Genomic DNA, 25,183 nt, shown 5'->3' with positions numbered 1-25,183 from the left:
CTTTTCTTATCGATTCACATTTTAATTAACACAAAAATTAAAGCTCTGTCAGTTCCCTGTTTTGCAAATATTTTGCCTGTTTCCTTTTACTTTTTAAATGGCTTTTAGCTATAAAGGAGTTTTCATTTTTACTTTCCTGTCATCAAACTCTCAATATTATTTGTTGTGGCTTCTTAGGTTTATGTCAAGCTTGGGATTTTCTTGCAACCCAACATGATAAAAAGATAGTATGAAAATCTGTATTTTGTTTTTTCAATATTTTACAATTATATATTGGTACAACTGGAGTTTATTTTGTATGAGTTAGTAAGGCAGAGATAATTTTTCCCCTAAATTACTGGCGTGATTATATTAGACAATCTACCTTTCCCACTGGTCTGATATATTTTCTTCAACATCTACCAAATTGTGTGTGTGTTTGTAATCGTGGGGGGGGGGGGTCTATTTTCTGAACTCTCCTCTGTCCCTTTGTCTGTCTTGCAACATCCCACATTACATCAATCACTCAGTACCAACGACCTCTGCTCTATCAGTAAGAAATAGGCCACGTACTATTATCCAATTGTTGAATGGGCTAGTTTTGCAGCTCAATTGAAAAGCTGTATCAAAATACAGAAATACCTGTGAAGGAGAAATAAAATTAACCATGTGTGAAATAAAACAGCTGCTTTGTTCATACAGCTCTTTGTGACAGAGGAAAATAGTTCAACCGCGTGGTTTACATAACTTGGCCTTTTAAAGCAAAGCGAGCAAAATAGGAACTGCCAGGTCTGTCTCATCTCTCTTTGGCATCAAAAGTGACATTACGAAAAACTATGTCAGTTACAGGAGCCGTAGTGACCCGGGCTGGAAGGCCAGAGGTGGTCTCACAGCTGCAGGGGATGCAGGCGCCCTTTCCCTCGTCGATGCCGGCAATCTCAGCGTCTCTAGGCACGGAATGGAAGTGTTGGTTTTGGTTCTGCAAGGCCTCCCTCTCCGTTCATTTTCGTCACAGAAGAGATGTGCTACATAGGCTGCAGATCACAGTCCTGAGGAACTGGGCCCAGGCCAGGTCTCCCACCTCTTTCGTCCACAGTCCTCGAACCCCCGCACTCATGCCAGCTCGTACTGTAACTAAACTGCCTTCCGATCTGTTCCACTGCTCTGGGTCCAACCCCCAACCGATCATGCCTCAGTCCAATTTCTGGAAGGCCCTGCCTACGCTTGGCTCTTCTTCCATCTCAAGCACCACCTCAGAGACGGTCTTCAAGAATCGGGGGAGAAGGAAGAGGAAGTCTATCGAGAGCCTCTTTGTTATCTTGGGGACCAGGGGTGCAGCCATAGGTATGTGATGGCTTGCATGGTGAAACAACGGTATCAACCTGTGGTTAGCAGAGAGTATGACTGGAGCTGACTTCAAGAGGCACTAAAATAGTAAGAGGCAAGGCACAAACAGTGCACAGACAGCAGCTGGCCCAGTAAGTGCTCAGTACGGGGTACCTCCCGTGTCCATCTGCCAATTCTCCCCGACTCTCAGCAAGTCTATGGCCACATAGCCTTTGAGGTCATTGCAAAGACAGAGCGAAGCTCACAGGTCCATACGGAGAGCAGAGAACTGACCAGTCCCCAGCACACAGGACAGTGTTCAGATGAGAGGGGGAGGCTTCCGTCAAGACCAAATCCTAAAACAGTAACAGTATCTATCACATCCATGATCTCTGCACATTGGAGTGATCTCTTATGTTAATGTGTCTTGTTCGCTTTGTATATTTTCAATGAAATTGTGAATCAGAATAAACCATCAAAAGAAATGACCAGGGGCGGCTGGATGGCTCAGTCGGTTAAGTATCTGCTTTTGGTTAAGCATCTGCTTTCAGCTCAGGTCACAATCCTGGGATCCTGGGATCAAGTCCGACATCAGGCTCCCTGCTCAGGGAGCCTGCCCCCTCCCTCTCCTTCTGCTTTTCCCCGCTGCTTGTGCTCTCTCACTCTCTCTCTGTCAAATAAATAAAATCTTTTTTAAAAAATGAAATGACCAAATATCAACCTTATTTTGTTTTCCACTTAATGATAAATGAATGTAAGTAGAAACTGAATATAACTTTCTAAGTTATAAATAGTAGGCTCAACTCAGTTCAAGCCAATTCCTAATATCCACACTTTTGTGAGAAAAACTACTTTATATATGCATTTCAGTGGGTTTTCTGTTCAAATGGATTTCAAATTTTTGATGAAGGGCAAGAGAAGCCAAATCTCTTTATGAAGTAGGATGTCAAGCTGCCAAAAGGAGAAATACAGTATTAGAGGGTACACTTTATTTAGTTAATGAGTATATTTAACCAGTTAATAGAGATTAAGTGGTGTTTGAAAGGGGAGGGAGTGGTAGGAAGACAGAAGCAAGTAAGTTATTCAAGTAGTTGCTAGGGAACCCTTCTAAGTGAAAATATGCAGTCACATAAGGTGGTCATAACCTCCTTCTTGCTGCATACTCCGAGGTGTACACAAGAGGAAGGCAAAGGGGGACGTCCCTCTCCCCCTTCTGGAGTGTATATAGGGCCACTAAGAAGGGTCCTCCACGCTCCCTTTTTCAGAAGCATAAACAGTCTCCCAAAAAACCTGAAAGAAGAAACCCACTACAAAGACACCTGAGGATAAACAGAAGCTGTGAGCATTCTAGAAATTAAAGGAATTCTGGGCCCTTGAAAGACCTACACCCCTTCACTGACCTGTGGATCTCAAGGACTCTGGATGAGTTTTCTACCCAAACCCGGCAGGGAAAAACTGCCAACATTATAACAAAACTGTAATATTAAGGCGCCAAATTCTACTGAGTTGTTTATACTCCTTTCGATCTCTCTCCTCACGATTCATCTTTGAGAATAGAAGTATTTTATTAGTGACTGGGTTGTATCTGTTTTTCTCTCAATAAATTATTTACTTTTTTTAGGACGAAAGCAGACGCCATGACACCATGATTCAATCATTCACGCCAAATGGAGCTTTGCCAACTGACCCCCACAGGCATCACCATGAGCCACTTGTTCCTGTGGTGGCCAGGAGAGATGTGGGCCCTGGAAGTAACCACACGGCCCTGAAGAGATCTCACGGAAAACAACAGCACTCAGATCGCGATGGTATTCTCTAACCTTGGGAAACGAAACCCGAGAACTTGGGAGTACTTTCTGAGCAGGGCCTGGATGAAACCCTTCTGTCATTTACCTTATTCCCCGGCTGCTTTTCGTCACGTCCATTTCTGGCAAGCGGGGATTCTTTGTTTTTCAACTCATTTTTACAGTTCAGTTGAAAGACCTACACGGAGGTAGGTCATTCATCAACCGTATTTATGGCCAGTCTCAAAGTCAGTCGATCACACAAACTGAAACACAGTGTTCTGGAGCTTACAGGCTGTGATGTTCCTGAAAAATTGTGAGGGAAGAACATGGGATAATTGGCAGGGAAGCAGAACTCATTAGAGTCGTAGAGCTCTTTGCTGGGGAAGCCAAGCTTCCCTGCTATTGCCGCTCTTGGCAGCTGTTCACCTCCGTGATCCCTCTTCTCATTGCTCTCCAGAATTGGGAGAAGGAGCCTTCATCCCAGACAAAGGCTCTCTTGCATGCACTACGACAAATGTCGCTTCCTATCCCTAGCCTGCTGCCTCTGTGCCCTTGAGCTCAGACACACCTATGCCACGTACCCAGGGGCCTTTGGTTTAGTTGAGGGATTTGGTCACAAGAAAATAATCATCATGATCGGGTTTAGCTACCCTTCCTGATCAGAAGCTCATAAACTCACAGAGGTTCCACAGTCATATATTAAAGTCGTAATAAAAATTAAACTGCGACTTTAATCTATTATGAGCGTAAAACCCAGTAGGGAGAGAGCAGATGTAAAGTTTCCTGGCACAGAGTCGTTGGGGCACAGCACACAGGAGGCATTGTGTTAAAAGGCTCTTTGTCAAAACATACTGTGAAATTTTTTTTTTTCGGAGCACAGAATCAATAAATCAGAGAGAATGGCTGATCTTGAATCAACATGAATTGCTCAGTGAGATAATTAAAGACCCAAATCATTAAGGGCTCAGCGCAAAGGCTGATATTAAAAATGAATCTGTTCTGGAAATGCACCACATCAGACTTTTTTGCATTTCGAGTCTGATAGGACCCACCCATCCCTCTCCCCTGCTCTCTCCATCACATCCTCACACAGGAAGACTCGGGCTCTGGTTATGCCAGCACAATGAAATTGTTTGTCATCCTGAACACCGACTCTCATCGTGAGAATTACTGGTGGCAGCGAAATCATTACCATTCAAAATTGGCCATGAAAGGTGCAGTCTGCTTTTGTAACCAGAGGCTCTTAAAGACCCCGTAAGCAATTTTCACAGGACAGTCTTAGAGCCCTGGGAATAAGTACAGGTGGGGGCTCTTTAAAGGCATTTTTTTAAAACACGGCAAAATAAGAAATTTTATTTGGACAAAATGGTATTGAGTAAAAACAGGTTTTCTTCCTATTCTAAACACCTCATCTTTCCTCCAAGAATTGACCCCTAGCAATTTTCTAAACAAGCCTCTGGACAATTCCTATGTATATAAGTGTATATGTGTCTATATTACCTTATTTTAAAAACATAAATAAGAGCATACACTCCACAGTGTTAACGTATAGTGGTCATTCACTAACATCACATCTTCACAACCATCCCGTATCAGTACATACAAAGTAATCTCACTCAGGACATATTTCCACGTATGAATGTGGCACCAATGATGGAACATTCAAAGTGTAAATAATGTTTATTTCCAAATAGGCGGAATCGAGACCCAAAGAATCTCAGAAACACACTGTCCCATGGAGCTACTGCCATTCTAACTTGCGGTCGCCCCTTGACGGGACTCGTAGCTGCCTCTATTACTCCAATCTGAAAAAAACGGGGTCTGTTCCTCAGCTCTCTGGCCAGAGGTCCAGTTGGGGGATGATGGGACAGCCTGAGATACACCTGAAGCAGGTGAGGCAGGGTCCTACCCGAATCTCATCTCCTCCTGCAAAAGTAGACGAGTCTAAAGTTCCCACTATCGCCCACTCACCTGTTCTCCCGGCACCTGTCTCTCCATCCCCAGGCACTCCCCAGTCCTCAATCCTCTGTGACTTTCCACCACTTGAAATGGCCACCCCTCTCTCTCCCTATCAAGCCCAGGATGATTGAGAACAAGGACAGAGTGAATCACTGTCCAGAGGAGCCCGGAGTGACTTTTCTGAATAAAAATATGCATAATTCAGTGGCTGAAGAACTATTCCTGGAGGTGATGAGTAACGCAGTCTTTTCAAAAGGGGCCCCAGTCAAGCCACCATCAGTGAAAGAAGCTTCCCGGTCTGTGGGAAGGCAGGTGGCTGAGCAAAGGGAATCCTGTACTTATTACTGGCTTCTGGTGGCTCTTCCAGCATGGGAGGGACAGTCCCTCAGCACTGAGTCCTTGTAAAAGATGCTAAAACTCAGGCATGTCTCTTGGTTCTAACGTGTCTACACTCAAGGTCACAGTTCTTGTACTGCGGCATTAGAAATGACTATTTTTAGATCACCTTTGGAAGACAAGGCTTAGCCCTTTAGAAGCTCCTGGAAAATATCCTTCAGTTACAGACCTTGCTGGGATCTCAGGAGGCAGTTACTCTGTTCCCATTTCTCTCTGGAGTCTTTCCTATGAGCCACTCTACATAAAGGCTTGTCTGTTTCTACAATGAAAGGAAACCTGTTCCAGGTTAACTCTATTTCCTGAGTTTAGAAATCTTAACACCAAAAAAAATCAATGAAAAGCATAATGATGGAAAGGGATTTTGCCCAACTCCCAATATCTTCTGGGTATTTTCTTTCTCTCTCTCTCTCTCTCTCTCTTTTTAAATCATTATAGGGATTACTAAGGGTATGTATAATATATATTTACACGAGAAACTGACAGACCATCCCAGTGGTCTTTACATTTCTTGGCTATGAAGCTCTTTGATCCATACAGTGATTTGATTTTTTTAAATAAGCAGTTATTTAAAAAATATTTTAGGATCATCTGGGTGACTCAGTTGGTTAAGCATCTGCCTTGGACTCAGGTCATTATCCCAGGGTCCTGGGACCAAGCCCTACATCGGGCTCCCTGCTCAGCAGGGAGTCCACTTCTCCCTCTCCCTTTGCCCCTCCCCCCATACACACATGCACTCTCTCTCTCTAATAAATTAATTAAATCTTCAAAAAATATATTTTAGAACAATCCCATCATTTACATCTTTTATTTAGACATATGAATCAATGATCTCCTACTATACTTAGAGATGTCTTTAAAAATTCAGTCACCTCCCTCAAGGACACTTACCAAGGATTCATAATCTGAATGGGCTGGAGTCCTATCTTCCAAAGAACTTGGCATCAATCAGTGGGAAATACCCTGGCTGGAACTGCTTCTGAGATACTTGCTTCTCTAAGGCACTGACACCATGTCTGACCCAAGACAGTTTCTCTCAGTGCCCCCAGCCCATCTGATCTCCCAGAAAGGCAGTGGAAGATCACTGATCCACTGAAAACCCCTGCAAACTCAAAGTACTCCACTCTCCTAGGAGGAACAACATGTCACAAACTTCCTGCTGTGGCTGAGTCCCTCCCCAGGGCTCTCTGACTTGCCAGAAGCCATACCCATGGGCCCTTATGCTCCGCAGTGTGTGTACTAAGGGCATCGGTGCCCATCATTCCCATCACAGACCAGAAATTGCCCATCCTTAATGTCCTGTCCTCCTTATGGTTTATTTTACTTGTTTTAAAGGCATCAGATGCCTCATCTGTATGCAAATCAACCTCACTCCTATGACAGCTCACCAGTACATCCTTTATGAGTGAAATATCGGGTTTAGTTGCCCTGAAATACCTCCGACTCATTTGGTTCGTCACTAGGGGTCTAAATAAATGGTTATCCCAGATGTGATGAAAAGAAAGGTGTAACGTTGAATACAAATATTTACTGATAGGTTAATTAGGAAGTGCTACAAAAAATACAAAAACAAAAAAACCCTTGATCTCTAAATTCATTTACTTAATAATCACGATGACAGATCTATTATGTTCCAGGCTGGACCTTGAGGATGCAAAAATAGTAAGACAACGATCCTGTTCTCGAGGAGCTTAGTCAGATGAGACACATATGAGCAAATAGGAGCAGAAAGAACATTATACAGTCATGAGTGGGCACGGGAGGAGCAGCCAGGACGGGCTTCACTCCCAGAGAGACAGCAGGTTAGAAAGAGCATCACAGATTCAACTGCTGTATAATCCAGTATCCAACTTCTTAAGAGTGAATAAAACCGTATGATGTCTGAAATTTTCACTTATGGGCTGACAAACTGACTTATCAAGTGGGTAAGGCCCATAGAGGAATTCTGTTTAACAACTGTTTTATTTTTTAAAGCAGAATTATCTCCAAAGAAATCAAAGTAACCTATATCTATGTATATTAAAACAAAAAAATTTTAACTTCTTTTTGTTCATTGTCTGAATATCAGAAAATAATCATAGCATAATAATTAGTCTTGGCACATATTCGTATACTTAATTAATCTTTATTCACATCTGTCCCTACATGCATATCTGAAGAATGCACTTCGTTTCAAAGTAGATTTACAATTTTTCATAAGATTTGCTTATAATCATCTTACAATCATTTTCACAGTTGTATTTTATGATCACTAAATTTGAACCCGTCAACAACCTTAATGAATTCTTCTCTAATGACTGTAATGTTTTTAACTTGGAAAATACTTCAAGTGCTCTAAGACCTGTAAACTTGTTAAATAGACATATTCGAACGGCACATTTTTAGTCAAAATGTATAAATATTCTAGCACCGATTTTTTTCCCCACAGGTACTGTCATTTTGCTACCTTCCTTCAACAAATGATACCTTTCTTGGATTAATATTCTTAGAAGATAAACCTTGTCAAAGAAACTGTCCCTATTAATGGTTCTTTAAGTGCTGCTCCAAATTTGGACACTACAAAATAATCAGCCTTCCCAATCTCATTCCTTGCAGTACAGATATAAAATTATCCAATTAAAAATAGGAGCGCCAACCAAGACACTTCCCACAGATTGAGTTATTCCAAAGCACAATTCTAGAATTTCAAACCTAACTCTTAGACACTATCAAGCTCTCCTCACCTCATTTGTGCAACTTTCTTTCTTTCACAGCAATGTCTTTCAAGTGTTGTTTTCAATAACTGCAATTTACTAAAAACTTCAAAAGTTGCTGTTTTTCACACTTCGTTCATGGAATACTTTGAGTCAAAATTTCCAACTCTCTTTGAATCAATGCCGCCAACCTATGGGGGATTTATATACAAAGAAGTGTGATACTATTTAGTATACTTACATTGATTTACAAAATACATCCCTCAAAGGCTCACACAGTTCGAACATGCAATTGATGGAGCAGGTAGTTTAGGAAGAATAATCAATTCCTGTATCTGGAATACATGAAATATAAGAGAACGGAGGAAGACTCTAACAAGTGGCATGGGATAGGAGAGCCGAGTGGCGCTGAGGCCTGAGATAAGTGGTTATTACAGAGGGACTACAATGAGACACTCTTTCTGGGAGGAGCACCATCTAATTTTCAGAGGCTACAAGCCTGTGGACCCCGCAGCCCTGCATAGGAGCAGAGGACACAGGCAGCCATACTGACGTCCTATTTTGCATCGACAGGGTGAATGCAGTGAGCGCAGGGGGAAGGATGCTGGTGGGGGCGTGCCAGTGACCATCGGAGGGGTGAGCCTGGGTCAGGAAGCCCTCCCTGGGGTTGGGGGCTCCCAGCAATGTCCAAGAACTGGCAAGAAAGACAACACTAGGAGTTGTTGTCATCCAGGCTGAAGGCAGGCATTGGAGTGGTGGGGACTAAGACAACAGAGTGGCAGCAGCTCTGGGAATACCATTCTAGAGCACAGCCATGAGCAGCAGAGGAGCAAGGGAGACTGGACGGAGCAGAGTATGAGAGCCCGGGCTACAAAGGAAGCCAGGATTTTTTACTTCCAGATGTATAGTTAATCATCCAGACATGGCATCAGGAGATCCAGCAGGATTCTAAATGCTTGCTTCGAAAAAGGAACCAGAGAGTCTCTCTACAACCCAGCCATTCTGGGGCCAGCCCTCCCTGCCACCATGTGAGAGAGAAAATTGTGTCCATTCATCAGGGCTGCCAAGCCAGCTTCAGCAGCAACATGTCTTATTTATAAAGCCATGGATTCAGAGAGATAAGACGTGGTTTTAGAAACATCATCTTGGGAAATGGAGAGACTTAGCCAGCAAACACAGAAAACCCAACAGATTTCTAACATCTGTGCTCGTGCCATGGGGATTTCCACTGAGAAAATGCGGAGCAGCAAAAGAAACATGAAACCATGGGATTTCAGACCAGAGGCCATACGCTCGTCTTCAATAAATGAACGAACAACAGTAAGAACCCCTCCATGTTACAGGTAGGCCCAGGGAGACCAGACACTGAGCTATCACAGAGCCCATCACAGGCAGAAAGGAGCCTGGAACTCACAGATTGTGACCCTTGTCCAGTGCTCTTCCCCTTGTACTGTACAGCATTCCCAAAAAAACTTCTTAACTAATCCCCTCAAGATCTCCTTCAAATTTCCTTCTAGATGCCTGACATCATGTCCCACATGGGAACATGAAGAGGTTTACACCTAATAATCCTACCTTTCCTGGTGACACAGTCTGAAAAACATTTGCATTTCCATGATTCTAATGAAGGGGCAGGGATTTCTTCAAAAGGACAGAAGTTGAGTTTGGATTAGGTGATTTCCATGCTCCTGGACTGGAAAAACAAATATTATTAAAATGCCTACCTACCTAAAGTCATCTACACATGTAATGCAATCTCCATCAAAATACCAACAGCATTTTTCATAGAAATAGAATGAAGAACCCTAAAATTTGTATGGAACCACAAAAGACCCTGAAGAGTGAAAGCAATCTTGAAAAGGCAAAGCAAAGCTGGAGACTCCATAATTCTGGACTTCAAAACTATAGTAATCAAAACAGTACGGTACTAGCACAAAAATAGACACACAGATCAGTAACTCAGAATAGAAAACCCAGAAATGAGCCCAAAATTATATGGTCAATTAATCTTTGACAAAGCCAGAAAGAATATACAATGGGAAAAAGATAGTCTCTTCAACAAATGGTGTTGGGAAAACTGGACCACTTTCTGACCCTATACACAAAAATAAATTCAGAATGGATTAAAGGCCTCAGTGTGAGACCAGAAACCACAAAAATCCTAAAAGAGAACACAGAGAACACAGGCAGTACCCTCTTTGAAATCAGCCATAGCAACTTCTTTCTAGATACGTCTCCTGAGACAAGGCAAACAAAGCGAAAAATAAACTTGGGACTCATCAAAATAAAAATTAAAAAAAGCTTCACAGTGAAGGAAACAATCAATAAAACTAAAAGGTAACCTGTGGAGTGGGAGAAGATATTTGCAAATGACATGGCAGATAGAGGGTTAGTATTCAAAATATATAAAGAACTTCTACAACTCCAAACTCCAAAACCAGATAATCCAATTAAAAAATGGAACAGATAATTCTCCAAAGCAGACATCCAGATGGCCAATAGAAATATGAAAAGATGGTCATCACCACTCATCATCAGGGAAATGCAAATCATAACCACAATGAGATATCACTTCATATCTGTCAGAATGGCTAAAATCACCAACCCAAGAAACAGCAGGTATTGGTCAAGATGTGGAGAAAAAGAAACCCTGGTATATTTTTGGTGGGAATGCAAACTGGTATAACCATTGTGGCAAACAGTATGGAGGTTCCTCAAAATGTTAAAAACAGAACTACCTTATGATCTAGGAATCGCACAACTAAGTATTTATCCAATGGATACAAAAACACTAATTCAAAGGGATACATGGCCCCCCCCCCCCGATGTTTATAGCAGCATTATTTACAATAGCAAGATGCGGAAGCATCCCAAGTGTCCATGGATTGATGAATGGATAAAGAAGAAGTGGGATGCATACACAACGGAATATTACTGAGCCAAAAAAAGAGTGAAATCTTGCCTTTTGCAAGGACGTGGCTGGTGCTAGAGAGTACTGTGCTAAGTGAAATAAGTCAGTCAGAGAAAGACAAATATGATCTCACTCACGTGTAGAATTTAAGAAACAACCACCATTTCTCCTCCTGAACTTGGGTCCCACTCATGCAGCCCTCCTCCCCTCTGAGAGCCCTTCTGTTGTACCTACTCCCTGGTCCCTTGGGGACCCCCATCTTCCTTCAGCACAGGGGTGTGGGGGCTCACACCCATCCTGCACCTGCCATTCCATGACCCAGAGATGTTTTCCTGACAGTCACATACAGGGCTGGCCACACAGTCTGTTGGTCCCAGCACAGAATAAAAGCATGCATTCCTTACACAAAGAAAACAGGAAAAAAAAATGTTTCCTTTTTATACTATGTCTCATTCAACCTGTCATGGTGTTTTCTAATCTGTTGTTTAAGGTGATGCTCCCTTGGTCATGCAGATACTCACCTGCAGGCTACATGCAGACCCCATTGTCCCTAGGGGTCCAGCCCACACTGCTGAGCTGTGTTCATGCATCTGACCCAACCCCCTGCCCACAGGCCCAGGTCCCCACCAGCTGGGACCTAGGGAGTGGGCAGCCCAGAAACTCTCTTGGGAGGTGGCAGAAGGTGGAACCCGAAGCCCCTTAGACTTCGCTGACAAAATACAGATTCAAAGATTATATTATTAAGAATTTTAAGATGGCAAGTACAAAGCATTAAACCCCAAGTGTGGGGCCCTCCTGAGTGTGGGGCTCTGTGTTTGACTACACAGGTCACATACTGATGAGGTCAGGCCTGGTCACGTGGCTTTTCCCCCACCCTCCCCTCCCACCAGGTCTCTGCTCAAATGTCCAAATGTTACCAGATAGGTCTCCCCTGACCACTTCATATAAAATAGGAAACCACCTACCTACCTTTTGGCATTCTTTCTCTCCCTCACTTTTGTTATTTTTCTCAAAAGACTTTGTCACTACCCAATAGATACTTATTTTATCAATTGTTTGTCCATTGTCTATACCTTCCACTGCCATGTAATTCTTCTATAAGGGAAGGCAGTCCATAGTACTCATGTCTGTATCCCCACTGGTTAATCAAGCCAGACACATGGCAAGGGCTCTATAAGTGCATGCTGAGTAAATGAATGAATGGTTAGCATGATGTATAATGATCAGTGCAGACCACAAATGTTGTAGAATTTCAGGAAAGAGTGAAAGGGCCTCTGGCACAGCTCACATTTTATAGGGGAATGGTTAAAATCCAAAATTGCATTCTTTGAGGTTTATGCAGAATGCTCTGGGTCCCAGGGAATGCCCCCATGGAGGAGACACCCTAGGGGAAAGGGTGGCTAGGACTTAGCTGATGGCTGTGCTGGTCTGGGGGCGGGGGGCGGAAACTGTGCTCCAGGTTGATGGGCTGGTACAAAGACAGGTATTGTAAGGAGCTTGCGTGGGACAGTGAGGGGTTTACTCTGACACTCTAAAAGAAAAGTAAGTGACTACATGCTTGACAAGGGTGAAAAGAACATTGTCGAGATTGGGAAAACACGAGCACCAACATGAGGTTGGAGTTCACACATCCTATGTACATGGCATGAGAAAATTGTTTCAGCCTGAGTAGAGAGCCTGTTTCTTTTAGTAAGTCATCAGAGCGAATTGTGGTCCAGGAGCATCTCAAACCAGAAGGTGTCATCTGATATATTCAGAATTGTACTAGTACGTAGGCATTTTTTTTTTTTTTACAAGCCCCGTTTTTATCTACTTGGGAAATTAGAAGCAATGAAGTTCATGGTGATACCTTCTGGATTTTTAATTTTACAAGGCTCAGCTTGCTGGCTTTAGTGCATTACATGTTTCTTTAAATCAAATTAATATTTGTACAACATATAAGTTAATAAATGGATAATTTCTGAAATTAATGCTTTATTTTCTACATGATTCTATTCTTTTTTAAAAGATTTTATTTATTTATTTGAGAGAGAGAGCACAAAGATGGGGAGTAAAAGAGGAAGAGAAAGAAGCAGGCTCCTTGCTGAGCGGGGAGCAAGACCTGGGACTCAGTCCCAGGACCCTGAGATCATGACCTGATCCAAAGGCAGCCACTAAACCAACTGAACCACCCAGGAGCCCCACATGACTCTACTCTTTATGAACTTCTATGGATTCTCAAATTTGAGTGCTAATAACCAGTTGTTACTTATCAAAATTATTACAGTTGTAGGGGAGGTGGGTGTGAAAATGGATGAAACAGGTGAAGAGAATTAAGTGTACGCTTATCACAATGAACACTGAGCACTGTAAGGAATTACTGAATCCACCTGAAACTAATATAACACTGTATGGTAACTCTACTGAAATCAAAATTTTTTTAAAAACTAGTTAAAAAAAAACCCAAACAATCAAAAAAATGTTTACAGTTCTTCTATACTGTATGGGATATTTAAATTGCACATATTTTAAAGAACTCATTAGAAATTTAATGAAAGATGTTAAATTTCCTCTAAATTGGAGAGAAGGGACAAGATGATGTTTAGAAAGGTACTGGGAAAATCTTTAAGTCAAAAGTGATTGTATTAAAAACATAGTTATAAAAAGTAAAAACTGGGGACACCTGGTGGCTCAGTTGCTAAGTGTCCAAATCTTGGATTTGAAAAGGGAAATCTGTGTTCTAGCGTGGCTGAACAATCCATCAGGGGAATCCCAGTCTCAGCCCCAGGGCCATTTCAACTCCCCTCCCCCCCGCCCCGCCGTCCCAGCTCCTGCCCCACCAGCCACAGCTGCAAGTCTGGCACAGATACAGAAGTAAAAGTGTATAAACTACCCCCTTTGTTTGTGCTTGGGGCTCAGATCTTGGGAGATTACTCTCCTCCAAGCCTGCCAGCATTAAATAAACCTCTAATCCTCCAAAGTCTCCAAGTGCCACTTGGTTGTTTGGCCAGGATCCAGTCCAGGTTCCGTAACAGTTTTAGCCCAGATCATCATGATCTCAGGGTTATGAGATTGAGCCCCTTATCAAACTGCTCAAGATTCTCTCTCTCCCTCTCTGGTCTGTCACTCTCTTTCTCTCAGTAAATAAATAAATAAATAAATAAATAAATAAATAAATAAAATAAAATAAAAACTATTACGAGAAACAAAGGAGAATATTATACAATGATAAGACGGTCAGTTCACCAAGAAGATATAAACACCACACATGGACAGAACAGCAGAGTTTCAAAATACATGAAGCAAATATTGATAGAACCGCAGGGAGAAAAAGGCAGCTCTGTGAAAACAGTAGGAGACTTCCATACTCTAATCTCCATAGCAGACAGAACAACCAGACAGAATATCAGTTAGGAAAATGGAGGACGTGAGCAACACCAAAAACCCGTTGGACCTTATACACACACATAGAATGCAATCCAACAAGTGCAAAAGACACATTTTTTCCCAAGTTCACTTGGAACATTTGCCACCATAGGTTATGCAAAACAAACAAACAAACAACAACAGCAAAAATAAGGCTTAATAATTCTTAAAAGGCTGAAATTCATATAGAGTATCTTTACCAAGCATAACGGAAGAAAACTAGAAAAACAATCACAGAAAGAAAACTGGAAAATTCATCAAAACATAGAAATCAAACAACACTTTCTTAAACAGCCATGAGGTCAAAGAAGAAATCACAGGGAAATGAGAAAATATCTGGAGACAAACAAAAATGAAAACACAGCCTACCAAAACCTATGGCATGCAGCAAAAGCAGTACTAAGAGGAAAGTTTATAGTAAATGTTTACATTAAAAGAGAAAAAAGTTCTCAGAAAACATGATTATATATTAGAAATTTTATAGACTTGAACCTGGTAAAAGTGGTTCATGTTTATAATGGACCTTGGTTTTCTTTTTTCTTTACCTTCTTAGCTCTCTAAAGCCCTTTGTATCTCAATGGATTTTCCAGTGGCAGGAGGGGGAAAAAAATACAATATGTATTAAATTATTGACCTGGAGGATGACAAAGCAGCAGCAGCAGAACCCAAAGTACTGACTCCCTCCCCCAAGACTGGACCCAACAGACTAAACCCTCATAGACTGCACACACACACACCCGAGAGATTGGACCCCTTACATTTTGGATTCCCATAAACTGAACTCCTCACAGACTGGACCCCCTCAGACACCAGACCCCTCACAGAATAGACCCCCTCTCAGACTAAACCCCCTCATAGACAGGACCCCTTAGAGTCCGGACCCTTCACAGACCAGACCCCTTCAAATACTGGGCCCCCACACAGGCTAAGCCCCTCATGTCCTACCCAAGCTCCTTAATACTTCTCCCTGTATCAGCTCTTCAGCCTGGAACATACCCCACACCCCACCTACAACCAGCATAACCATCTGGCTTGTCCTAATCATCCTCTACCCAAGGTTATCTCCTCCACACAGCTTTCCCTGTGACCCAGAGTCCCTGCACAATCCCCAAGGGTGCAGCAGTTGTGTCATGATGGCTCCTCCACAAAGAAAACCACTTGAGAGACCAGCCGTGCCTCCAACCCGTTCCCACCCACCCAATACTAAACAGAAGTCACTAGTCCCTAGGTTCTCAATTAATGTCTGATGTGAACAAAGAGAAGATTTTGTAAATTTATATGTAAATAAATTAAGGTGGCATAGGCAGAATCACTTTTGTCTTCATTATTATGCTTGGCTACTTAAAAGACTTCTATTGGGAGTAATAATTTGTGTTCTAAGTACAAGTGTTTCTGGGAACACACTGTATGAATTATGAATACAATATCCACATGAAGCTAACACTGGCAACCCCCACAAACAGGGAATGGTACAAACAGCTTCACACAGACTCCAATGGAGTAGATTAACCATATTTTTCTCTTGGAAGCTACATACATTTCCATGTCTTAGACTAAGCAGGAATCTAAAATTTTTTATAGAAAGTGTATTGAATTATTAGTGTTTCAAACTCAGCAAGTAAATTCTAGATTCTTTAATACTACCATGAAATAAAATATTAGAAATATTTGTATCTTATGTGGAATATACATAATGAAATATATAATATTGGGTAAAACATGCTAATCTATTCTTTCATTAATCAACAAAATTATTTTAGAAAGAAACATGATCCTTGCTGTGTATGTTGAGATTAGTTTAGTGATTTCCTGTGATATTATTTAGTAAACTTCTTCCCCTCGCAAACCATAACAAAATACAGGGTACTTTTTAGTTATCTCTGTTTTTAAAATACTTCTTGAATCATAAATAATAATTTTTTCCTAGTAAACCAAAACTATTCACATTAGTATTAACTACAAGATATTTTTCCTAGAAAATATCAGCAGTGGATGGTATTATGTTGGCTAAGTGCATTTTCTAGGTCACTTGCTGGCTTGAGTAAAAGATCCAATCTCTCTGCTCAACTCCTTCTTGTAAATTTGGGATAAAAGTGGCTCCTGGGAGGTCTGGGGGACACAGTTGGTTAAGTGCCTTTAGTTCTACTCATGAACCCAGGGTCCTGGGATGGAGCCCTGCATTGGGCTCCCTGCTCAGCAAGGAGTCTGCTTTTCCCTTTCCTTCTGCTCCCTCCTCACATGTGCTCTCTCTCTCTCTCTCTCTCTCACTCTCTCGCTCTCTCAAATAAATAAATAAAATATTTTTTAAGTGTCTCCTAAGTTTTTTGTAAGGATTAAATGAGTGAATACATGTTAATCATTATCCCTTTTTACATGTAATTATATTCCATTAATATAATTATATTATGTTATTATATATATAATATAATATATATTTGTTCCATTACAAATACTAAATGCCTACCATACCATGCAAGCACTGTTCTAGCAGAGAACAAAAAGATGAGAGAAGTTTTCGAGGGTGACAAGTGCTATAGAGAAAGATCAAGTTGGGGAGGGGGAGAGGGAATGAATGTGAGCATGGTGAGAGGTGGTGGGGGTAGCTATCTCATACAGGGGATCTGGGGGAAATCTCAATGAGAAGGTGCTTCCTGGCAAAACTTTGATTATTTCCCTCATTCCAGGCAAGGATGAAGTTCTCAAAGGGAAAGCGTTCCACACAGAGAGTACACAAGGACAAAGGCCCACAGTGGTGCAGGCTTCACATCTTTGAGGACCAGCAATGAGGCCAACATGGCTGCAGGTGAATGAGGTCACAAGAGGGAAGGGGAAGATGAGGTCAGAGGGGTGACCTGGGGTGCAGGACACACAGTGCCCTGAAGGTTGTTCTAAGGACATGGTCTTTTACCCTGAGATGGGGAGCAAATGGGAGTTTCCAAAGTCTGGCTGATCTGCTAAGAAAGAATGGTGCGGTGGTAAAGGTTGTGGGGAGAGAGCTAAGTTTTACAGACGATGGTGGCTTGAATCAGGGTGGTAGCTGTGGAGGTGACAGGACAGTGGTTTAGATTGTCAATGGTCCTAAGCAGGGACCATGGGATTTGTCCATGGTTAAGGATTGTGGGACAGAAATGCTAAAGATGAGTCAAGGCTGACTATGGCTTTTGGCCTGAGCGACTTATAAGAGAGTTGCCATTTGCTAAGATGAGCTAAACAGCAGGAGAAGCAGATTTTGTGTAAAATTCAGGAGTTTATTTTGGATCTGGTAAGTGAGTGATGCTTATTACACAGCCAAGTGGGACTCTTGAGCAGAAAGTTAGATATACATGCATGGTTTCAGGGGAAGAGTCCAGGCTGATGATAGAAATTCAGGAGTGACCCATATATAGAAATTTAAGTCTTACTTTAAATATGACATAACTCAATAGAGAATATAATATTTTTTAGGAAAAAATTAGTCATTCTGATCTATCCTTTCAATTATACCAGCCTGAAGTATATCTTACATCCTACGCTGGTCTAGACATCAGAGGGGAGGGATTGAGGGGTGTCCTTTATCATCTCTAAATATATGGGCTGATATTCCATAACCAAAGTCAGGTGAGGAATAAAATGTAAACAAACGGACTTTTTATCTGTAATTTATCTCAATGTCATCCTGACCTCATACTATCTAAAGAAGAATGGTCCAAAAATTAGTGTTCTAGAAAAGAAGATCATTTTCCAAAAACCCAAATAAAATCATAAATATAGACACCATAAACAATCAAGTGTCTTCTGCCGTAGCAGCAAAGGAACAAATATGCTACAGTACTCAGAATTGAAATAGCAATTAGCTAAGTAATAAAATTAGGGTGTTGAGCATCTCCTGTTCCATCTAAGCATCAGTGCCCAAGATGATGTTTCCTAGGAAACCAAAAACCTCCCCAGCACAAATGTTGTGAAATAAGTCCCCCCCAGATGTTGCATTCTAGACACTCCCCAAGGACTTAGAAACAAAATCAATCAGATCAAGTCAGTTAAAAAAAGACAGAATACATTAAACAAAGAAACAGAAGACTTACACACTGAAACTATAGAACGTTTAAAAAAAATGAGAGATCTAAGTAAATAAGGGTTTGACCATGTTTATGGGTTGAAATGTTTGATTTTTTTAAAGTTGTCAGTTGGTTGCAAACTAATACACAGATCCAATGCAATCCTAAACAAATTCCCAGAAGCCTTTCTGCCAGATAGATAGATAGATAAACTGATTCTGACATTCATATGAAAATGCAAACAATCTAGAATACCCAAAGCAATTTTTTTAAAAAGATTTATTGATTTCAGAGAAAGACACAGAGAAAGAGAAGCAGACTCCCCACTGAGCACAGAGCCTGGGGCTCTATCCCATGACCCAGAAATCATGACCTGAGCTGAAATCAAGTCAGATGCTTAACTGCCTGAGCCACCCAGGCACCACTAGAATACCCAAAGCAATTTAAAGAAAATAATAACAAAGTTAGAGGATTATGATACCTATTGAGAAAGCTACAGTAAATGAGATGGTATGGTATTGACAAAAGACAGATATATAGAGTAACGGAACAGAATGAGTTCAGAAATTAAATCAGCCTTATATGGTCAACTGGTTTTTGACACAGGTACCAAGGCAAGGAATTGAGAAAAGAAAAGTCTTTTTAAGGAATGGTGCTGAATATTGGATAACCCAATGGAAAAATACAAGAATGTCATCCTTATCTCATACCATATATTAAAATTAACTTGAAGTTTATCTCACAATAGACCTAAATGGAAAAACTAAAACTACACAACTTCTAGAAGAAAAGAACATTTGCAAACTTAGAGTAGGCAAAGACTTCTCATACAGGACTTTAAAAGCACAAACCATAAGAGAAAATAAACAAAGTGATGAGTTGAACTTTATCACCACTAAAACTTTTCTTATTCAAAAGGCACCATGAAGAATTAGGTGTTGGTTTCTTGGGTATGACACCAAAAGCATAAGTGATAAAAGAAAAAATGAGCTGATCTACATCAAGATTAAAAACTTTGAGAACACCACTGAGAAAGTAAAAGGACAACCCACAGAAAAAGAGAAAATATTCTAATGTATCTCTAAGAAGGGACTTCTACTAGAATACATATAGAAGTCTTACAGCTAAAAAAAAAAAAGGCAAACAACCCAATTTACAAATGCATAAGGTATTTGAATAGATATTTCTTTGAACAGATACACAAGTGTCCAATAAGCATGTGAAAAGATGATGTACATTAGTCAACAGGGAAAGGTAAGTCAAAACTGAGATGAGACATCGCTTCACACCCGCAAGAATGGCTATCAACAGAAAGACAAATAATAAACGAGTCCTGGAGAGGGTGTGGAGACACTGTGATCCTGATATACTGCTCGTGAGATCGTAAAATGGGGCAGCCTCTTTGGAACACAGATCAGAAGTTCCTCAAAATGTTCAACATCGAGTTACCCCTTGACCCAACTGTTCCACTCCTCGGTATACACCCAAAGGAAATGAAAACATATGGTCACACAAAACTTTGCACATGGAAATGTCTAACATTCTTATCATTAATAGCTGAAAAGTAAAAACTACCTAAATGTCCATCAACCAATGAATGGATAAGTAAAATGGGATATATCCATATAATGGGGTATTATTTGGCCCTAAGAAGGAATGTAGTATCAACACATGCTACAACATGGGTAAATCCTGAAAACACTGAGCCACATGAAAGAAGACAGTCACCAAAGACCACACATCATATGATCGAGAACAGACAAATGCATGGGAACAGAAAGTAAGAGAGCAGGGAGGGAAGAACTGCGAGTCACTGCTGATGGGTATGGATCTCTTTCGGTTGTCCTCTTTTAGAACATAAAGTGTTCTAAAATTAGATAGTGTGATCGCTGTTCAACCCCGTGACTAAAACAAAAACCACTGAACTGTACACTTTAACTGCATGAATTGTATGGCATGTGGATTACAATTTCAGGAAAGCTAGTTTTTTTGTTTTTTTTTTTAAAGCTCTATGAAGAAAACAAAAAATATTACATGTATCTGACAAAACATAAAATAAAGAACACTAATGACCCAATATTATGATGATAAACAATCCAATAAAAAGCGAGCAAAAGATCTGAAGAGACACTTTACCAAAGATATGCCAAAAGCCCATCAGGATATAAAAAGGTAATGACCATCAATTATCAGCAGGGAAATGCAAATTAAAACTACTGTGAGATACAAGTATATACCCATTAAAATGGGTAAAATTGAAAACACAAGTCTGAAGTGTTGATAGGAATGTACAGTAAGAAGAACTTACATACACTGTAGACAAAAACGTAAAATGGTAAAACCACTTTGGAAAACTAACAGTTTCTTAGAAAGTTCAACCTAATCCCTACTCCATGGCCCACTCATCCTGCTCCAAGCTCTTCATCCACAGCAAGGCTCTCCATCAATGTTCATAGCAGCTTTGTTCATAATGGCCCCCAAACTGGAAATAATCCAAATGTCCAGCAACTGCACATGGATAAGTGGACTAGTTGTAACAATGGAATACTACTCAGCAGTGAAAAAGAATGAACTACTGATTGTACCATCACACAAATTAACGTCAGGAAATATGATGAGTGAAATAAGCCAGAGACATGAAGTGTACCACTGTATAATTCCATTTACATCATATTTTAGAAAATGCAAAATCATCTCTAATGCCTCTGAGTAGTTGCCTCCAGGGTCAGGGGTAAGGAAGGGAGCACATCAAAGGACAAAAGGGATCTCTGGGGTGATGGAAATTTTCTGGTTTTGATCATGGTGGTGATTTGGCCAGTATGATTCACTCTCACATTCATCACTGAACTGTTCACTTCAAATGGGGGCATTTAATTGGATGTAAATTATACCTCGACAAAGCTGATTTTTAAAAAAAAGGAATGAGAACTAATGGAGAAAGAATTTATACACAAGTTAACAGCTGGAAATTAGCAAATCCAATGTTTGTGTAAATAGTGCCCCTAAACTTCTCAAGGGTACATGTAAATTGTGTTCTCCTTAAACATTTTAAATGTTCCTTGCCTCTAGATCTGGATTCTTGTAACTAACTTGCCTCACAAACCTCATATGGTAACCCAAGAGTTAATTCTAGCCCAACTCCTCTGGATTATCACAAATTCTGAGCGAATGTGAGGACATTTCAGGATAACTGTGAAAAAGAAATAAATCTCTGATAGAAAAACTCAGGAAAGGGATGGGGACAGCTGTGCCCCAAGAAGACTTCCAGACTTTGTCCCTAGGTTCGTTCCATTCCAGACACTTTTATGTTCTCATGCTGACCTTACTTTATATAAACTGCTTCTGGTAAGGACACAATCAAGTTGCTTAGAAAGTTAGAATTTAAATCTACTTGAACTTCATCTCACAAAACGAAAGACCATCTGCAGAGACACTAATGAAATGAGACAGATGTCCATAAAGAAACAGTCTGTATTGAGAACCTGCTATTTATGGCACTCTTCAGTTTGAATGCATTTTTATTTTTTATACATTTTTCCCATTCAGAACTCACTATAACCTTCTAATGTAAATATTATGATGATGAAGATGTCAATATTATTCTTTCTTTCCATTAAGGAAACTGATACTCAGAGAGGCCTAGTTACGTGCCCAAATTCACCCAGCTCGTAAGAGGCAAGAGCTGAGATTTACGTAACGGGGGTGATTTCAACTGACTTATTTAGCGACACATCCATCAACAGAGAACTTAAAGCAAGTGAATACGGACAGCCTGAATTCCAATACTAATGCTTTTTTTTTTTTTACCTCACCAATAAAAACACATATTTAAATATTCTACTGACATTCCGTGGGGCTTTTTCTTGCCATTAAAATGTCATATTGTTCCTACAGGGAAGTCAGCATTTGCTGAGAAAGTGGTTCAGCTGCTTCTTTGAGAGGAGACTCTATTGTTAAAAGGAAAACCACAACCCCCAAATAGCACCACCTAGATTAAGGCCCAAAGTCAATAAACCAAGACTTAATAAATAACCTAATGGCAGTTTCAATCCCCCAGGAATATAATTTTTAATCAGTCAATATAGAATTTCCTGGTCAATACGAGGAAATTTACCAATAAACCCCTTCTCTTCCCTTTAGGAGGGCAACCCTGACTAAACAATGCATTTCTTGCTAATAAATTGCTTTTTCTTTTTTCCCTTTTTCAATTTTCTCTCTTTGCCTTTAAAAACCTTTCTTTCTTGTTAGCTCTGCAGAGCTCTCTGCTTGCTAGATGGGAGGCCCGCCCAACTCGTGAATCATTTAATAAAGCCAACTAGATCTTCATATTTACTTGGTTGAATTTTGTTTTTTTAACACTGTATAAAACAAAGTCATGTGAGCTTCTAGGGAGCATCCCAAATTTTGGGGAGAACTACTGCTCTCAGGAGGAACCAGAGTGTGACAAATTATTAAACAGTATAGCAAGAAATCAGGAAAGATGACATTTAGGTAATCAATGAGAACCAGCAGTCTAATCTTCTTAAACCATCAGTCTTACGGGTGACACTGACACCCAAAGCTATAAAACTGGTCACTGATGTGGGAAACGAAGGCAAAAGAAAAAAAATATTATACTTCCTTACTACTTCTAGCCCACTGACGCGTCCTTAGAACAGGGAGTGACCTTCCTCTAAGAACTCGGCTGCCTGAATCTTAATATTTTGCTTAGGCCAAGAGGTAATCTTAGCCCGACCCCCCAGAATCCTGGAAGTTTACTTTAACATATAAAAATTCCTTTGGAAACTTCCTTGTGTCTACCATCTCCCGACCAAGGTACATGTTGGCAATCATTCTCCAAGCCTACGAGACCCCAATATACATCTGAAGAGTTTCATGACTGAGTTTCTACTAAACAGTCATAAACGACCTTTTTCTAACAATAGCCAGCCCCATCAGGGTCCTGGAATCCTTATTTCCAAAATAACCTGGAGGCTTGTGAGGTCCCTAACCCCTCCTCCCAGCTTAAAAGTATATAATGGGTCACCCATCACAACCCAGGCAGCTCTGGGTCTGCCCAGGGGTCCTATCCAGTGCTTTAATAAAACCACATCTCTGCCCTGAAGACATCTCCAGAATTCCTTCTTGGCTGTTGTCTTTGAACCCCAACATTTTCGTACATTGGTCACTTCCTAGGATGGTCACTTGACAGAGAAAAATCATCCACATGCTTCTAGTCTGGATACTTTTTTAAAATGTTTGTATAAAAATGTTCTATAATGTCCTAAAAAAATGCTCATGAAAAGCAAAAACAAAAACCTACTAGTGGGGAGGGCAGGCTCGTTTCATTTACCAGTTTATGTGTTACATTTACATGTGTCTTACATGTTCGGGTCAAGGTTCCACCTGAATATTCAGCTTATTTCCTCCCTCTTCTGGTAACCTCTGGTATTACTGGAATGCAGAAGTCATCTGCTGAGGGAGACGGTGTCATGGTCTGACCCAACTAGACTTGTCTCACGCCTGGCACGAGTTCTAGTTCAGTGCCATGTGCGTTTCTGTGCCGACAGAGCAGCTGGAAGGACAGAGCCCACAGCCACCATCTGCTGCCCTCCCCCAGCATCCCTCGAAATGAAGACAAGGTGGGTGTTTCTCCTAGAGACGGGAAGGCTGTGTCCCTCGCAGTGGGCCCACGGAAGTGTTTTCAGGAAGCAACATTTGGAGCTCGAGCATGAAAAAGCGAAAGAGACCTCCGAGGGGAGGCGCCCTGCAGTGGCAGCAGGGAACTCTATGGTGGGGACGAGCGATCATTGGTCCAGAGCAGCAGCTACAGAAACAGACCCGATGAGGCCCACAAGCTCCCGTGGCTGGCCCGCCAACGGGAAGGGCAACCGCATCTCCCGGGTCACTGCTCCCACTCCCACCGCTCACCTGGCCTGCTACCTCAGCTTCCTTCACCAGCCGGCACCCTCTTCTTTGAGTTTTCGATCCCCACCCCCCAGACCCCCTCCACACTCCTCAGGCAAAGGGGGTACTTACAGCTGCATGACCAAGTACAAGTGATTGGGGCTTTCGTAAATGTCCTCCAGGGCGACAATGTTTTCATGCTTAATCCTGAAAGAGAAAAAAAGCACACACAAACAGAAGAGTGAGTATAATGAGGCATGAAAACTTCTTTAAAATGTCCTTAGAGTAGAAAGTTCTAAGACAGAATCCAAACTCCTTAAGATGACCTTTGAGACTCTGCACAAGCTTGTCCCCAAATTGCCTTCTAGACCTATGTCCCAACATTGCTCTCCGGCTCTTCCTGAGGTGCCATACTTCCCCCCATGGCATCCCCAGGTTAGCTGTTGTCCCTGCATTCATTCAGGTGGATCCCAGCCATGGGCCAACTCTGTAAAAATCCTCTTAGACCTTTCAGGGCCCAACTCAACTGCTGAGCCCCATGGACAATGTCATCGCTCCCTCCTTTGGAGTACCACAGTGGCCCTCCCAGTGAACAGGCAAGGTCACCATCTGCTCACCAAGCCCAGCCCCCTTGCAGACTGGGCCTTCCAGGGAATAGCTTCCTTGTCACGTCCATGACTCCAGTCCAGGCAGAGGAAGACCAGACTGACCCCCCTCATCGGGGTTCTAGTTACCACCACCGCCAAAGGTCAACCCAAGACCCCAAGCCAACTAGACTGATTCCAATCAAAGTGTGGTTCCCAGACACAG

The 25,183-nt window shown here is 41.4% G+C and overlaps 1 protein-coding gene across 4 annotated transcripts in view; it reads right to left on the bottom strand.

Moving 5' to 3' along the window:
• The window catches only part of CAMK1D (calcium/calmodulin dependent protein kinase ID), a 436,223-nt gene that overhangs the window by 140,079 nt on the left and 270,961 nt on the right, over window positions 1-25,183 (bottom strand). For 3 of the 4 annotated variants that reach the window (XM_032349418.1, XM_032349415.1, XM_032349416.1), the window contains one exon: window positions 24,506-24,580. In XM_032349418.1, coding sequence (XP_032205309.1) covers window positions 24,506-24,580 — 75 coding nt within the window. Of the gene's footprint in view, window positions 1-3,198; window positions 3,330-24,505; window positions 24,581-25,183 lie in introns of those variants that run through there. The other variant, XM_032349419.1, reaches the window with a different exon arrangement.

Source organism: Mustela erminea, chromosome 6 (assembly GCF_009829155.1).
Source record: "Mustela erminea isolate mMusErm1 chromosome 6, mMusErm1.Pri, whole genome shotgun sequence".
In the NCBI taxonomy this organism is placed as follows: Eukaryota; Metazoa; Chordata; class Mammalia; order Carnivora; family Mustelidae; genus Mustela; species Mustela erminea.
Note: the sequence above shows the minus strand (reverse complement) of the source record. Positions and strands in the feature narration are given on the sequence as shown.